General features: G+C 36.8%; 3 protein-coding genes across 5 annotated transcripts; 2 read left to right on the forward strand and 1 right to left on the reverse strand.

The window, feature by feature from the left end:
• Nucleotides 1–1,514: 1,514 nt before the first annotated feature.
• On the reverse strand, nucleotides 1,515–5,650 carry LOC9309562 (aberrant root formation protein 4). 3 transcript variants are annotated; one of them, XM_021023865.1, is made up of 14 exons: nucleotides 5,585–5,650; nucleotides 5,304–5,477; nucleotides 5,066–5,215; nucleotides 4,828–4,900; nucleotides 4,465–4,631; nucleotides 4,290–4,349; nucleotides 4,023–4,173; nucleotides 3,877–3,921; nucleotides 3,590–3,723; nucleotides 3,442–3,513; nucleotides 2,907–2,984; nucleotides 2,552–2,710; nucleotides 2,141–2,192; nucleotides 1,515–1,955 (listed from the first exon to the last, which is right to left on the reverse strand). In XM_021023865.1, the coding sequence occupies exons 1-14, from the start codon at nucleotides 5,639–5,641 to the stop codon at nucleotides 1,711–1,713; spliced, it is 1,617 nt and encodes a 538-aa protein (XP_020879524.1). In that variant the 5' UTR covers nucleotides 5,642–5,650; the 3' UTR covers nucleotides 1,515–1,710. The 3 variants fall into 3 exon arrangements, with proteins under 3 accessions (XP_020879524.1, XP_020879523.1, XP_020879522.1); XM_021023864.1 differs by having other exon boundaries at nucleotides 1,515–1,943; nucleotides 3,590–3,921; XM_021023863.1 differs by having other exon boundaries at nucleotides 3,590–3,921.
• A 146-nt stretch (nucleotides 5,651–5,796) lies between these two features.
• Nucleotides 5,797–11,690, forward strand: LOC9309563 (trafficking protein particle complex II-specific subunit 120 homolog). Its single transcript, XM_021023862.1, has 10 exons — nucleotides 5,797–6,306; nucleotides 6,500–6,706; nucleotides 6,814–6,996; nucleotides 7,181–7,290; nucleotides 7,372–7,431; nucleotides 8,111–8,399; nucleotides 8,548–8,837; nucleotides 9,141–10,021; nucleotides 10,160–11,065; nucleotides 11,191–11,690. Exons 1-10 carry the CDS (start codon nucleotides 5,896–5,898, stop codon nucleotides 11,412–11,414), a joined length of 3,561 nt encoding a protein of 1,186 aa, XP_020879521.1. The 5' UTR covers nucleotides 5,797–5,895; the 3' UTR covers nucleotides 11,415–11,690.
• Nucleotides 11,691–12,781: 1,091 nt separating this feature from the next.
• Nucleotides 12,782–14,661, forward strand: LOC9307521 (myb-like protein A). Its single transcript, XM_002871405.2, has 3 exons — nucleotides 12,782–13,373; nucleotides 13,439–13,565; nucleotides 13,648–14,661. Exons 1-3 carry the CDS (start codon nucleotides 13,039–13,041, stop codon nucleotides 14,461–14,463), a joined length of 1,278 nt encoding a protein of 425 aa, XP_002871451.1. The 5' UTR covers nucleotides 12,782–13,038; the 3' UTR covers nucleotides 14,464–14,661.
• The last annotated feature ends 1,617 nt before the right edge of the window (nucleotides 14,662–16,278 follow it).

Here is a 16,278-nt window from a genome sequence, read left to right on the forward strand (position 1 = left end):
TATGTAACTAAAATTCAAATTTTAAGAAACTACTATCACATGTTAGGTGACCAATGGGTTTGTCTCGAGACATTAAAATAAATTTCCTTCCAACACCCCAGAAAGGCAACTATAATGCTATAATCTTTCTAATTATGCATACTGATTTGTCGTTAAGCAAGGCCGGCCCTGTCATAAAGCAACTAAAGCACAAGCTTTAGGTCACTGAATATAAACTAAATTTTAGGGCCACATTTTTCTAAATGTTATATTTGCTCAGTGGTTATATAGTCCAAAAGTTTATTGTAGGTATAGAATTCGAATCCCTTTGAAGTCACGGTTCCTTCTTTTTTGGGGTAATATTTCCAGCTTCTCTCTTTAATTATCTCTTTATTCTTCTCTTCCCTCCAGTTTTTTTTAATAGATTTTATTTGCTAAAGTGCTCATGCTAATCATTTTCGTAAGAACAACAGAACTAATTACTAGCGTCACTGTGATATTCAATATCATATATAACTGTGAGATTCAATATCTATGTTTACGAATCACGATCACGAAAATGACAACAATTACATTTTTGTATATATATTTCTGATTTAATCTATTATTACTCGACTATGAAAACCTAATTAATTACTGAATTTGTTGAAGAAAAAATTAGAAAAGTTTATTTTTGTGAATGGAAATAAATTAGATTGTCTTACGTTGTTAATATATTTAATGTTTTTTTTCATCAACTATATCTGATGATTTACAAAAAAAAATTATAGTGTTTTAATGTTAATTTTTTTAATCATTAGTATATAAGAAGTCCACATAGTTTAAGCATGCTTTAGGCCACATAATGTCAAGGACCGGCCCTGTCGTTAAGTATACCAGAAATCATACTCTTTAGTATTCTCTTTTCAAATTACAAATCTTAAATCTTTTCGAGAGATCTGATTTTGCAGGCTCTTCTCTCACTTAGCATCAATGACAAAGAGGCCTCTTGTTTTCCTCAGTTGAAATAAAAGGAACTAAAAAGAAGCTGGAGATAGATACTGTTGCCTTTGTGTTATAAATCTTCCTTTGAACCTGACCTCATAATGTTGTTGCAGTATAAAAAGTATGCCTAGGTCCCTATACTGATAAGAGCATGGGAAGAATGGGATACAAATCACGGTCCAACCCTGATTTAACAGAGAAATTGCTGTGGTAAATGAAATGTGTCGTCTGTTGGAAAGATTAGGTTATCAACCTCAACTGTGTGTCTTTTGCAGAGATTTAGTTGTTAGCTTGTGGGATGCTCCAACTTCTGTTTCCTTTGACTGTGACTAAATTTCAAAGTTCTCATCATCAAGTTCAAGACTCGTCTCCTACTTCCACATCTGAATATGATGCCATCTCAAAATGATAGCCTTAACCATTTATTTTTCTCTGACTTTGTATGCAATTAGCTTATCCCAAGCCAAACCAATCACTAAGCCTGCTAAATAGTAATCTTCGGCTTGTGGTCTTGGCATTACACAAGACAACACTCTTTTGCAAAATGAAAGTTAGAAACATAATCTTCTTCTGCATTTCCTTGAAGCAACAGCAGGTTCACAAGTGAATATGGGTTATCAATAATAATATAGATCAAGCAAAGTGCCAAGACTAAATTTGGAATAACTAAAGTTGCAGGAAAATATCAAACAATATTTTTTTGTAACTAACAAATGAGCAGAATTGTAGTGCTCATGATTCATTTTACTAATGACTTTTCAACCTTTCTTCCACGAGCTCGATGCATCGATATAGAACAAATTCAATTGGGTTCAGAAGGCATACATCGCCGAGTGAAGATTCTTGGCCATGATCCTCCTTGAGGTTCTCAGCGATGCTGCAGCTCATAAGAGTTCGGAGAGGCAGAAGCCATTCCTTATACGCTTTCTCCAGATTCTTCTTTGACAAAATTTCACTGCCTACTTTGCTTCTCTCTTTACCTGCTTCACATTCTATAACTTGTCTTGTCAGAAAAACAACCACAAGAACAAGAGAGATGAAATGGCAAAACCACACTGCCTACTAATTTGCAACATTTTAAATAGTCAGATTTCCTCCATTTACTTGGAAGGAAATGAGAAGCAAAGTACATTTCAACTTGACATTTTATCATTTTAGAGAGTTTAAGACTTTTTACCTCTTGATTCAAATAACAGTGCAAACCTGTAGAGGTTAAGTGCCCCCAATACCTGCACAGACATCACACAAGGCTTCTGTTACACAAAATGTGGTTAAATAATCGATCTTCAAACAAAACCATGTTTCTCTCTATTTTCGTTCTGACCCTCTGATTCTTATAAATAGTGAAAATTCTGGGGTCTTTTGTTATCACAGTTTTCCTTGCGGCAAATTAGAAGACAATGCAACATGATAAATTTCATTTATTAGCGAGAAAAGCAAGCTACTCTCATTTGCACAGAAATGGGCATTTTCTCCATTTCTTTGTAGGTATGTATGGCCCTTAAAGTAATTACCTTAACCCATATCATTGCATTGCCTAAATGATTTTATGCACTTAAATAACTGATATAGGAAATGAAAACATCACCGCATCACTCTGGTCCGGAAGGAGTGGAGGACCTCCCTCTGGAGGCCTTAAGACCAACTCCACTAGCTCAATAACATGCGTATCAGTAGTCGCACAATCTGTAGCTTGCAAACTGCTTTCGCTTATGCTGTCTTTAACTAGACCCAGAAGGATTGCTGTCTGGTTGATTTAGCACAACATATTAGTTGAAACAAGATACCTTTTTCTTTTGAAACCAATTTTTAAAACAAATATTAGCACAGTATGACTACTGAAGACACTAAACTATGCAATTTATGAATGGTCAATGCATGCAAAGGTGACCATCATGGCATTTGACTATTCATAAAGCTCAACGGGATACGAATATACTAACCATTGAAGGAGACCGGGAATTTGTGACAAGGGCTCTTAAAACATCAAACCTATGAGGAGCTGCGATATCAGAAAGAACCTAATCAAACAACACAAGAATAAGATTGTAAGACGAGATTATTAATCATCTCTTTTCAAACTTTAACCAAGCCCAATAGATAACTAAATTTCTGAATGAAGACGATGTGTTTTAAAAAAAGTAAATGAAAAGACAGAAAAACATCTGAATCATTTAAATTTGGCTGATATCTCTTCTACTTATAAAGAGAGAATCATTCTGTGTCAAAGTTGGCTGATACCTCTTCTACTTATAAAAGATAATCAGCACAAGTCAAATCATCTAAATTTGTTAAACCATAATTTCTGAACCATCAATTACAAGTTTAGATCTAAAGAAAAAGATTTTTGAGGAAACAAAAGCCATTTGAAAGTTTGCGTTGTTCGTTTTTTTGTATATTCATGCTTCATATAGTATCAATTTCTGCATCACTCAAAGTCAGTTACCCAAAAAATTGATTAAGTCGAGGTTTATTTACCCTCTTCAGTGCCTCAAATGTCTTTTTCCTCAGATCTGCGTCTGGGGCATACATGATCACTAATGTAACAGCCTGGATAAAAGAAATGAGACACTTAGAACGCTGGTAAACCTGAATGGTGTAAAGATTAAGGAGAAGAATATTATGCCTGTAAAGTAGCGTAGATGCCAGGCGTGTAGTGCGAACAATCTATTTGCTCATCATTGCAATGAGATGAAGTAACTCCTTCTGTTATGTCAAGCAAGAACTCGATAGCATGTCTTTTGAATTCCCAGAGCAGATCTACAGAGGAAAGAATATATTTCAACATCCCATAAACTTGCCACCTTTTCACTGGATTGCTTTGAAGCTCATCTACATCACTTCCTAAAGCCGCATTAGCAGCCTCTGCAACCTCATGTGAGATCTTTGCCCAGATGAGTAAAAACGACGCACCCAAGTTGATGTCAGGGAAAGAGGTGCCGAAATCATCATCATCATCTGTTTATTTTACAACCATGAGACATGTGACACGAGAAAAGATGTATGTTACGGATGGAAGGCGTTTTAGGAAGAAGTGTTTTTTGAGTATTGAGAGTAACCTATAGCAACTGTGCTCATTAATTTTTCAGTGTCGTTTCCCGTGATTAAACCAAGATGTGTTAAACCACAGTATGTCAAGAAAGGTTCTAACTGAATCACCAGAGGAATACAAGAGGCCGCTTTGTCTCTGATGCTAACTGAAAGAATAGCCTGCAAAACCAGACCAAATCTAAGGTATTGAAGAAAATCTAAGGAATAGCTCATAAAAGAGAAAAGTCAGCAAAGTTCCAGGATATATAGAAACAAAGTTGGAATCAAGTACAAACCGTTATCTGTATCACATAGAGACCAAGCAGACAACGGACTTTTGCTTCTTCTTCGTTATTCTGTAAAACAAAGAAAAGAGATCAAAACAGGCAAGTGGAATATTCAAATTAGAGAATGTGCACTTTGGGTAGTAATTTAGGAAATCTTAATTGCCAATTTATCAAACTTACAGACCAGTTTTGAAGAAACGTCTCGAATTGAAGAGGCAATGCCTAGAGCCTTATCAAATAAACCTTCAACTTGCACGTCTGTTTCCAATGAAATGTCCTTCAAAACGTTCAGGACAATTGGAACTGCAACTTTCAATTGCTCGTAGTGACGCCTCTGAATCGAAATAAATACTGAAACCAAGAAATTTGAATAACTTTTTACTGCTTCAGTTCGCGAAGACTAAATTAATATCTTCAGTAACAAAACTAGTTAGGAATTCAAAAACACAATTTTAGGAAATTCATCCTTTGCAGGTGCCAGGCTAAAATTCACTTTCATGAGAGAAGTCTATAAATATCTTGAAAACGAGAAATCTTCAACTGATACCTTTAGAGAGCCCATGTAATAAAGGAGTAGAACAACTGGAGGGTGAAAGAGAGCACCGTGCAGCATCGAGTGCCTGGTTCAGAGTCATAAGGTGATCAAAATGCCAAAACACTACTCAGTGGATAAAAGAAGTTGTGATCTTCTTATGCCAAATACCAAGTAGGAAAAAGCAACTTAAGAATCTGTATAGTTACTGCCTTGAACTAGCCTGATCCAAAACCAATTCCAGATCTAATACCTCACAAAGAATTGAAAGCATATCCCGTGGATTGCATGCTTCCACAAATCGATCAACGATTTCCTCAACTAACTGTAAACATCTGCTTGATAGGTCTGCAAACTTGGAAGTTACTCTTGGCAAGTGAAATGACAGTGCATCAATAACATCCTATACCACAATGAAAAAATCGTAAGCTTGATTCTAAACAAAATCCTTCCTTTTAGGCTTTCAAAGCGATTCGAGAACTGAAAACTACCTGATCCACTTGAGGAGATGACAAAACTTTCAAAATTTCATCTAATACTTCAATAACATCATTCTCCAGTTCATCGCTGGCATTCAAAACTACGTTCTCATACAAAGAATTCAAACAGTTGACAAGTTCTGTCACTAAGCTCTCCAACTCTCGAAATCCTCCAGCTTCAACTGACTGAAAAAATCACAAAATCAATCGAAAGTACGAATTCAATTCCGAAGATCACGAAGCATCTAGAAATTCCACCAGAAAACAAGGAGACGAAGTAGAGAAAAGCTTACACTGAAACACAAAGCTAGAAGTTCTCGTACACGACGTGAAGGAGAAGCACTAGCCATCTCTTCAAACTTTTCAATTTCTCCCAAGTTTCGATCACATTAATAATCTCGAATTTAAACCAGTTTGTTTGGTTATACGAATAGAGTTAACCTCGGATAATCTCATTCTAATTAAGAATAATTTAAAACCTGTATCCAAACAGACCACGTTCTCTCTCTCAACACTTTCTCGTTTTCGTCTCCTCCAGATCCGGTGCACTCACGCTCACCGAAAGATCCTCACTGGCTCCAAACTCTCTTCCTCTGATCTCGCCATGGAACCTGACGTCAGCATCGAGACTTTGTCGATCATTCGGATCGCCGTCCTTCCGATCGGCACTATCCCGCCGACGCTTCTCCGGGACTATCACTCGATGCTGCTCCGTCACCACACGATCGCACTCTCTGCTATTAGCTCTTTCTACACTGAGCATCAGAAATCTCCGTTCACGAATCAGCCTTGGGACTCTGGCTCTCTCCGGTTCAAATTTGTGCTTGGTGGTTCTCCTCCGAGTCCTTGGGAGGATTTTCAGTCTAATCGGAAGATGCTCGCCGTGATCGGTCTTTGTCACTGTCCTTCGTCTCCTGATCTCGATTCTGTCACTGAAAAATTCAATGTCGCTTGTAAGAGCTATTCCTCGGCTCTTGTTCGGCGGTGCTTCGCTTTCTCCCCTGACGATTCGCAAGTATGTATATTAGCTTCCATGCTTCTTATCTGCTATGGCATTCTTAGCTCGATGCGGATGGATCTAGCTAGCTTGTTTTCTGATTTGCCTCTATAGTTGATAGTGATGGCAAATTTTGGTACCAGTGATTTAGTTACTGGCTTTTGTATGCGTTTGATTGACGATTTACTGATCAATGTACTGTCTTTTGCAGCTTGAAGATGGAGACAAGAAGGGTGAAAATTTGATTTTGTTTCCTCCATCTGACAAGCAAACTCAGGAGTTTCATTTACAAACAATGATGCAAGACATTGCCGCTTCGCTGTTAATGGAATTTGAGAAGTGGGTTCTTCAGGCAGAATCTGCTGGCACAATTTTGAAGACGCCTTTGGATTCCCAAGCTAGTCTTAACTCAGAGGAGGTTTATGTCTAGGTGTCCTATAATTTGGTCTTCGTTTCATTTCTTCCTGTGGAAGCTTATAAATTATTACCATAGTCTTCTAGGCTCACTAGTTTGGTATAATGCAGGTTATTAAGGCCAAAAAGCGTAGGCTGGGACGTGCACAAAAAACTATAGGAGACTATTCTTTGTTGGCTGGTTCACCTGTTGATGCCAATGCTCATTATTCTACTGCTCTAGAACTGGCCAGATTGACAGGAGATTACTTCTGGTATGCCGGTGCCTTGGAAGGCAGTGTTTGTGCCTTACTGGTAAGGCTTTATGCAAATAAAGCTCTAAATGCATTGTTCTGACATTTTTCATAGCATTATAGCCCAAAAACATGGATAGTGAATGTGCTATTTATCTAAAGTGCACTGATTATGAAATTTCTCTCATCTGTCCCTCTTTAATTAAGTTTGCAATCATCGTAGTTTTCCGTTTTCTTAATATTAGGTAGATCGGATGGGTCAACGTGATGTGGCTTTAGAAGATGAAGTTAGATATCGATACACTAATGTTATCTTGCACTACAGAAAGTCATTTATTCAAGAAATTGCTCAGAGGTAATTCTACGTACCTGTTTGGCTCTCTTCTTCGATAAACTTAAGCACTGCAAAAATAGCAATCAATTCTCTTCCTTGCAGAGTTTCGCCCCTCAGCTTTGAACTCGAAGCTACCCTTAAACTGGCCAGATTCCTTTGCAGGTATCATTGTATGCTCTCTATTTCTTTAAATTATCATGGTGTAGTTTCCTTTTTGCCTTCAGTATCCTGCTTAAGTTTAAGTTTGCTATGGTATTTTTGTCTGTATTGCTAATATAATTTGAATATTAACTCATGGGATCTTGTGTGTGTGTGGCTTTGATCCTCTAAAACTATCTGCACATTCAACTTATAATACCAATAAATTTAGATTACTATTAAGTATTAAGTGACCTAGTGGACGATGGCTGTATGTTAATGTTTTGTGATTGATTGCTCTGATACCATGTATTAAAGAAGAGAATCTCTTATTTTTTTATTAATAGAAATAGAAGGATTACAGAGAGGTATATATACACAATACATAGAGAGAATCGAAGAGACATAGAGATGGTCAAGGCAAGAGATAAATGTGTAGAATTTTAAGTGATGATGTGTAGAATTCTAAGAGATGAGTCAAGAGTAGTAAATACTCTAACAGATGGTGATGTTAGCTGGGAGAAGAATGACTATTACGTTTTGAAAAAGCTAAACTACATGGGTTTTCCGTTTAATATGAAATGATGCTCTCTGTTGTGGGCAGCTTGTATGTTTTGTTAACCTTCTGGTTGAATCCTCATTTTTCTCTTTGTTATCTTTGATCTTAATCTTTCTTACAATGTCATTTTTATGGGTTGTGCAGGAGGGAACTGGCTAAGGAAGTAGTAGAGCTATTAACAAATGCTGCCGATGGTGCGAAGTCTTTGATTGATGCCAGTGATAGGCTCATATTATATGTTGAAGTAGCGCGTTTATTTGGAGTACTTGGTTATCAACGGAAAGCAGCCTTCTTCTGTAGGCAGGTCGCCCAATTGTATTTGCAGCAAGACAATCGATTGGCTGCTATCAGTGCCATGCAAGTTCTCTCTATGACAACTGATGCATACAGAATCCAAAGTAGGGCATCCGTGTCAAAAGTTTCTGTTAACAATGTGAGTTTGACAGCATAAGAATTATTTTTCTTCTCTTGTGGTTTTCCGGAGGTTTTTTTTTGGTATCATCACTGTTCACTATCTTGGTGTTCCTCCACGTATCATACTTTGATGATCTTAATATTTTCTCTTGTGTTTGTTGGTAAAGGAAACTGGGCGCCTACCTGATGCTGGGAAAATGCATCATCATTCCATTGTCTCCCTGTTCGAGTCTCAGTGGAGTACTTTGCAGATGGTTGTGCTTAGGGAGATACTTCTCTCTGCTGTTCGTGCTGGAGATCCCCTAGCTGCATGGAGTGCTGCAGCTAGGCTTCTGAGGTGGCATTATCCTCTAATTACACCTTCAGGTCAAAATGGACTTGCTAATTCCCTTGCAAATTCAGCGGATAGATTACCTTCAGGAACTCGCTGTGCTGACCCTGCCTTGCCTTTTGTAAGGTATGTTTATCAGCAGTCAACCTTTTTGCTTTCAGAGATGTTTTGCCTTGTGCACTCTCACGATCATGAAACAACCTAACTTGGTCATGTTATATTTCCTAGCACTCTAAGTAGAGTAACGAGATCAGACTAATAAGTAATAATTACTTTTAATCCATCTCTTAGGCTTCATATATGCCTAATATGTGTTTATTTTCAGGAATGTGTTCCATGTTTGGTTCTTAGCCGACTCTGGCAAAACTATGTATGTTTTGGCAAATTTTTATGGTTCGTTTAAGCATTATTATTTCAATGAAATTTCAGGCTGTTCTCTTTCCCACTTCATTCCTCCCAAGTGGACATCGTAAAACGCAATCCAGCAAGAGAAGATTGGTGGACAGGGTCTGCTCCTTCTGGGCCATTTATTTACACTCCTTTCAGCAAAGGAGATGCCAACGAAAGTAGCAAGCAGGAATTGATTTGGGTGGTCGGTGAACCAGTTCAGGTCTTAGTGGAGTTAGCAAATCCTTGTTGCTTCGATTTGCGGATTGATAGTATATATCTCTCAGCTCACTCAAAAAACTTTGATGCGTTTCCTGTCAGTGTGGACATTCCCCCTAACTCTGCAAAAGTGATCACATTATCTGGTATTCCAACAGCTGTAGGACCAGTTACAATTCCAGGCTGCACAGTTCATTGCTTTGGTGTAATCACTGAACATGTGTTCAGTGATGTTGACAATCTGCTTCTTGGAGCAGCACAAGGACTTGTATTTTCTGACCCTTTCAGATCCTGCGGATCTGCAAAGCTACGGCATGTATTTGTTCCTAACATATCAGTTGCACCACCATTGCCCCTCCTTGTGGCTAATGTTGTCGGTGGTGATGGTGCAATTATTCTGTATGAAGGTGAAATTCGAGAGGTGTTTATAAATTTTGCAAATGCTGGCACAGTTCCAATAGAACAGGCACATGTCTCGCTCTCTGGAAAGAATCAGGATGCTGTTATCTCGATAGCAGATGAAGCTTTACAGTCTGCTCTTCCCTTGAAACCCGGGGCACAAGTGACTCTTCCTGTGACTTTAAAAGCTTGGCATGTGGGACCAACAGATTCTGACAATGCTATTAGCAGTAGCAGGAATGCTGCTGGTAGCACAGGAAGACCAAAAGACGGAACCAGTCCGTCATTACTTATACACTACGCAGGTAATCATTTCTTCATTGACGTTTTTTTTTTTTTTGGTCAACACACGTATTTTTATTATGTATTTTACTTTTGCAGTGCTTCATGTATCCTCACGATGACTGATTACCAAAAGCATTTTGTATTCATATTTTTTGCAGGGCCGTTGTCTAACAATGGGGATTCCCAGGAAAAAGAATCTGTCGTGCCACCGGGCAGACGGCTTGTTGTTCCCTTACAAATTTGTGTTTTGCAAGGTTTGTCGTTTGTGAAAGCTCGTTTGCTTTCCATGGAAATCCCTGCACATGTGAGTGACAACCTTCGGGATGAAGACATTGAAAGAGAGAGCAATGCAGACAGCCTTGTCAAGATCAATCCCTTTAGGGGAAGCTGGGGGCTACGGTTTCTTGAACTTGAGCTATCTAACCCAACAGATGTTGTTTTTGAAATCAGCGTCTTCGTTCAGCTGGAAAACTCTGCCAAGGAAGATGATTCTTCACCAGTGCAAGATTCTCCAGAGTATGAGTACCCAAAAACAAGAATCGACCGGGACTATTCTGCTAGGGTACTGATTCCGTTGGAGCATTTTAAGCTACCGGTTCTTGATGGTTCATTCTTCACAAAGGACCCTCCACCTGGTAGCCCTTCAAGTAGTAGAAATCCGAGCTTCTCAGAGAAGAACACGAAAGCTGAGATAAACACATTGATCAAGAATCTCATTTCTAAGATAAAAGTTCGGTGGCAATCAGGAAGGAACAGCTCAGGAGAACTGGACATCAAGGATGCAATTCAGACAGCTCTCCAGACGACCGTGATGGATGTTTTGCTCCCAGATCCGCTAACATTTGGTTTCAGACTGGTCAGAAACGGTCTGGAGAGGGATTCTGAGACAAAGGCTGAGTCCCCATTTTCAAAGGGATCTGTTCTGTCACATGAAGTCACTCCTATGGAGGTTCTGGTCCGCAATAACACAAGCGAAGCTATCAAGTTGAATCTAAGTGTTACTTGCAGAGATGTAGCTGGACAGAACTGCACTGAAGGAGCTGATGCCACTGTCCTCTGGGCTGGTAAGATCCCTGTCATTAAGTAATAAAATTTGTGTAACATAGGTTTTTGCTGCCATTATAGCCATGTGTATTACAATAATATATGTAGAAGGTGGCTTATACATGTCCGTGACTTCTTTTGTCAGGTGCTCTTAGTGGGATCTCAATGGAAGTTGCACCGCTGCAAGAAGCAAGACACTGTTTCTCACTCTACTTCCTTGTTCCAGGAGAGTACACGATGGTAGCAGCGGCTGTAATTGAAGACGCTAACAATGTACTCAGAGCACGAGCACGAACTGCATCTCCTAACGAACCCATCTTCTGCCGTGGACCGCCTTTTCATGTCTGTGTCGCTGGAGGCGCACTGTGATTCGTAAAGCAAATCAGCTCTGTTTGTTGATTTCACGAGAATCAATTTTAATTTTAAGTTCCGGTTTAAGTAATTGGTCTTTATATATATATCTATAAATACTTGTGTGTGTCTCTGTATTTTACCTTGGGTCATCTTATGACCATCATGCATAGACTGTATGCTTTTTTGGAATTTTACGGCCTCAGTTCTGAGACTATTATTCTCAAAGCAAGTGTTTGTACTCTGCTCATTGGGATCAGTTTTCAGTGATAAACATGATAAACCGATTATATAGCAAAATAGCATAATATGAACAAAAAACAAAAAACATATTTAACCATGAATTCTTTCCTATTGTGTAGTGTTAAGTTACACAGAGCAATTGACATAACCTTCATCGGCAAATAAATACCATTCATTGAAATACTCAAATAAGGCGGTGAAGTTCCCCTAAGCTCGTATGTCGTGTATTAGTGGCCTTACGGATTAAGCAATAACTAAAAAATAATACAACAATTTACTTTAGAAATAGTTAAGATTGTTAATTTAAAGAAGAGAAAAAAATTGTGTACATAAAGTCTCTTGGGCTGAATCACCTGATCCCAACATCCAATCAGCAGAAATCTAAGAGGATTGTCCTATTCTATTGTGTTTGTTATTTAAATTAGTGTGCAATTTAGTTTTTGGGGGAGCTTAATTGAAGGATATGAACGAATTTGGTTTCATTTTGTAGTTGTAATACGCTTTCATAAGGTTATGAATAAATTTTAGTCAATTACTGCGTACTAATAATAATTTGGAAAACCACCTAGCAGCTATGTATGTTTGCGAGTATGATTATTGGTATTTTTTATAGTAATTATTCGAATATTACAGTACTAGATTTTGTTGGATGGGCTTAGACTTCTCCTAAATTTTATCCTTCCAAATAATTGTAGTCAACTAACTAATTTATTACATATATAAATTTATCATTGATGGTCTTCTCATTTACCACTTCGTCCGTTCGTCGGTTACACATTTACAAAAACATTCATTTCAACAATTAACCTATGCTATTAACTCACTAATTATTCCCGCTATTTTCTTACTACAGTCTGCATCACACATGAGATTTATGGCCGAACAAACAATCTTTACAAATTTCATAAATATTTAGTTAAAAATTGTTCTAACTTCTATTATGTGACTAATATATCATTATATTGTTCGTAGATACTGTCATCTAAATAATGATTAATGGCCTCGTGAAAAATATTGACTTGATCGAGGTTAAGTGACAAATAGGTAAAATCCATATGTGATATTTTCCTAAGTCTCAGATTTTGTAGTCTTGATTATTTCTGTGTTATCTTACTTCTGAGGTATACGAATAATAATAACTTTTGATGTGTAGTTGATATATTTCTATAAACTACAAAGTATCGATAACTAATTAACCAGAAGGGCTATTTTTTACTAAATATATATGTTTTGCTAAAAAGTCAATATAATTAATGAAATTTATTTAGTAATTAGTGTGCATTTTATTTTACCTCTCATTAAATTCTCATATTCCTTATTACCAGCTTAATTTTATCCCTCCTTTGTGCTCTCGGCTCACCTCCCCATTCTACACTAAACTTTTTCTCCTTTTTCCTCCATGGAAGAACAGAGAATACAAGAGAAGAGCTTCGCCCACGGCGCTGCACCGCCGTTGACAGCGGTTGAGAGATTCTTGAACGGCCAAAAAAATGATACCTTGTGCTTCAAGAAACAAGAGCGTTCTGTAGACCGACCGATATTGAAGACGACAAGGGCGATTGAGATTAGAAATGAAAACAAAGAGAACATGATGTTTGGTCCGAGGAAGGAGAAAATATTGGCCGTTATTGGAGAAATGGTCGTTAAAGGTGCAGCTAAAGATTGCAAGGAAATAACAAAGAAACGACCATCCAAGAATCTCATCAAAGGGCAATGGACAGCCGAAGAAGACAGGTATATATATTTTTTTCATGCTATAATTCTGTATTTGCATTTATATATGATGTATATATGTATAGGAAGTTGATAAAGTTGGTGATGCAACATGGAGAGAGGAAATGGGCAGTAATCTCGGAGAAGCTTGAGGGAAGAGCAGGCAAGCAATGTCGTGAGAGATGGCACAATCATCTCCGTCCTGATATCAAGGTTTTCATATAGATCTGTATTCTTACAAAAGTTACTTGAAAACTTTGGATATATGTAAATATATGTTGTTTTGGTTTTGTAGAAAGATAGTTGGAGTGAAGAAGAAGAGAGTCTTCTTGTGGAAGCACACACCAGAATCGGTAATAAGTGGGCAGAGATCGCTAAACTCATACAAGGACGAACCGAAAACTCGATCAAGAACCATTGGAATGCGACGAAACGTCGCCAAAACTCCAAACGCAAACATAAGCGTTCAAAAAACGCGGATAATAACAGCGATATAGATGATCTCTCTCCATCCGCTAAAAGGCCGTGCATTCTAGAAAACTATATTAGAAGAATCGAGAGTAATGACAAGGACAATAGCGAGAACATCATGACGACTACTAGTGGTAATCATGTTCTTTCTACTTCGAATCTTGATCAGATTAATTCCGAAGACTCTACATCGTCTCTTTTGGATGATCCTTATGACGAAGAGCTTGTTTTCCTGAAAAATATCTTTGCGAACCACCCAGTTTCTCTCGAGAACATCAACCTGAGCCAAGGTATGGATGAGATAACCCAGTCTTCTTCATCTGGGTTCATGATCGAGAACCCTAACCCTAAACCTAACTTGTACAACAATATTTTCGGAAATCATCTTGGAGCAATGGTCACAGAACCTTCGAATACTTCCCACCTCGCATCTGATATCTACCTATCTGATTTGTTGAATGGTACGGCGTCGTCTTCTTCTTCATTTTCTTTTCTGTCTTCCAACAACAATGAGCAAGCCGGTGAAAACGAGTTGCTTTTGCCCCAAGCTAACTCCACAAGCGAAAGAAGAGAAATGGATCTGATAGAAATGCTCTCTGGTTCTACTCAAGGTAGCAACATTTGGTTCCCATTGTTCTAGCTACCTTATGACCCATGTATGAGATCATCATTATCATATTGATAATTCCCTCTTTAATTTTTTTTTTAGTGATCTAGTACTATTTTTTGTTTTTAAAAAATAAAAAGGAACTTCGATATATCATATTCATGCTTCTATTCATATCAAAATAACTAGGTTTATATATGCGCTACAATTGGTAGTCAGAGTTTTTCTTCTCCTTTGTGTAATCTTATTTTGAATGATCTCATATATTAAGTTGGTTTTTTGTTTTACTATCTAAGGTGAGATTGATTCTCATGCACTTTTGCGTAAGTTCTCAATTTTCAGGCAAAAGCCAGAAAACATTGTCTCAATGAAAATAATACATGAAATCCTACCTAGTCATCATGAACGTTACAACTTACAAATCCGTTATGTAACTCTATATTATGAATTATTAGGAGTGACAAGAAAATTCGAGAACAATTATCATTTTGTGTTCAATTTCACCTATTATATAAAATATCAGTTTGTAAGTTAAAAATTTATGTGTTAACCCATTACCTTTTTTGAATTGAAATCTTAGGTTGAGATCGTAACAGTCATTTGATACTAGCTAGCTAGGAATAAATATTTCTTTCAGTAATTACTAATTACTATACAAGTTAAACCAAATCAGAGTTTATGTAATAAATGACTAGTCCAGCTGGGCAAAAAATGATTTTTCCTATATGCGACATTTGTTATAAATTGTGTATATATATATATATAATACTAAAAAAATACTTTTTCTGTTTCAGAAAGAGTGTCATTCTACCATTTTTCACACAAATTAAGAAAAGTAACAAAATTCCTTTTTTACCTCTTATTAATACACTAGATAATTCTCTCTCTCTAATTAATAAGCTGAAAAAGTATGGATAAAAAAAAAAGAATTAGTTTAAAAAACTGCATTAAAAACATAAAACGACACTCTTTGTGAAACAAGATTAAAACTTTAAAACGACACTCTTTGTGAAATGGATGGAGTACTTGGCGTAAAATTAATTATAATATCTATTAAATTTTCTACCGGAACATAAATTTTGAAATGAATTGCATTTCTTTTTATTTTGATGTTAAATAGTTTATTGTATTTAATAATACTAACGGAACGATTGGTTATCCCAACTAATATCCGAATTTTAATATGTATCTCGACAAAAAAAAATATCCGGATAACTCTATAACATATACGGATCAAAATAATGTCGATTGGAATAAAATGGAAAGAAATTATATATATATCACCAACCAAAGATATATGTTCTTGGGCGCTCTTAAAAGACAATGAATCTGATTAGCAAGTGTTTTAGAGTCTTTACAAAACAAAAAAAAATTTATAAACTTTGGTTTTCTTTTTTTTGCACATCCAAAATATTTTCATAATTATTTTTTTTTTGGTTATAGAAAGCTTTTTTCTAAAGCATACAATTTTCAACTTTCCAAAATTTTAAATTATACAGTAAAAATACTACAACACTAAAATCTACAGTCATAGCCAAAACATGTACAACCTAAAATTTACAGTAGAAAATCTAAAGGTACAGCCGGAACCAATCAGGCCAATGTTATCATCAGTATATGTCAGAGACTAATTTAAGAAATAACTATACTGCATATGAATAAATAATACAAATTATTGTAATCTAATTTGTTTTTATTCTGATCTGCTATAACTTTTTGAGGAATTAAACATGGGCCGTGGCAAATAGAGCGGCCCAGAGGGCAAATATGGACCATAAAATAGCTTATTTGTTTTCAAAGGTACCCGTCCTCGCCGACTCAATAAAATTGTTATTAAATTGTACTTTG

This window comes from Arabidopsis lyrata, assembly GCF_000004255.2.
Source record: "Arabidopsis lyrata subsp. lyrata unplaced genomic scaffold ARALYscaffold_6, whole genome shotgun sequence".
Classification (NCBI taxonomy): domain Eukaryota; kingdom Viridiplantae; phylum Streptophyta; class Magnoliopsida; order Brassicales; family Brassicaceae; genus Arabidopsis; species Arabidopsis lyrata.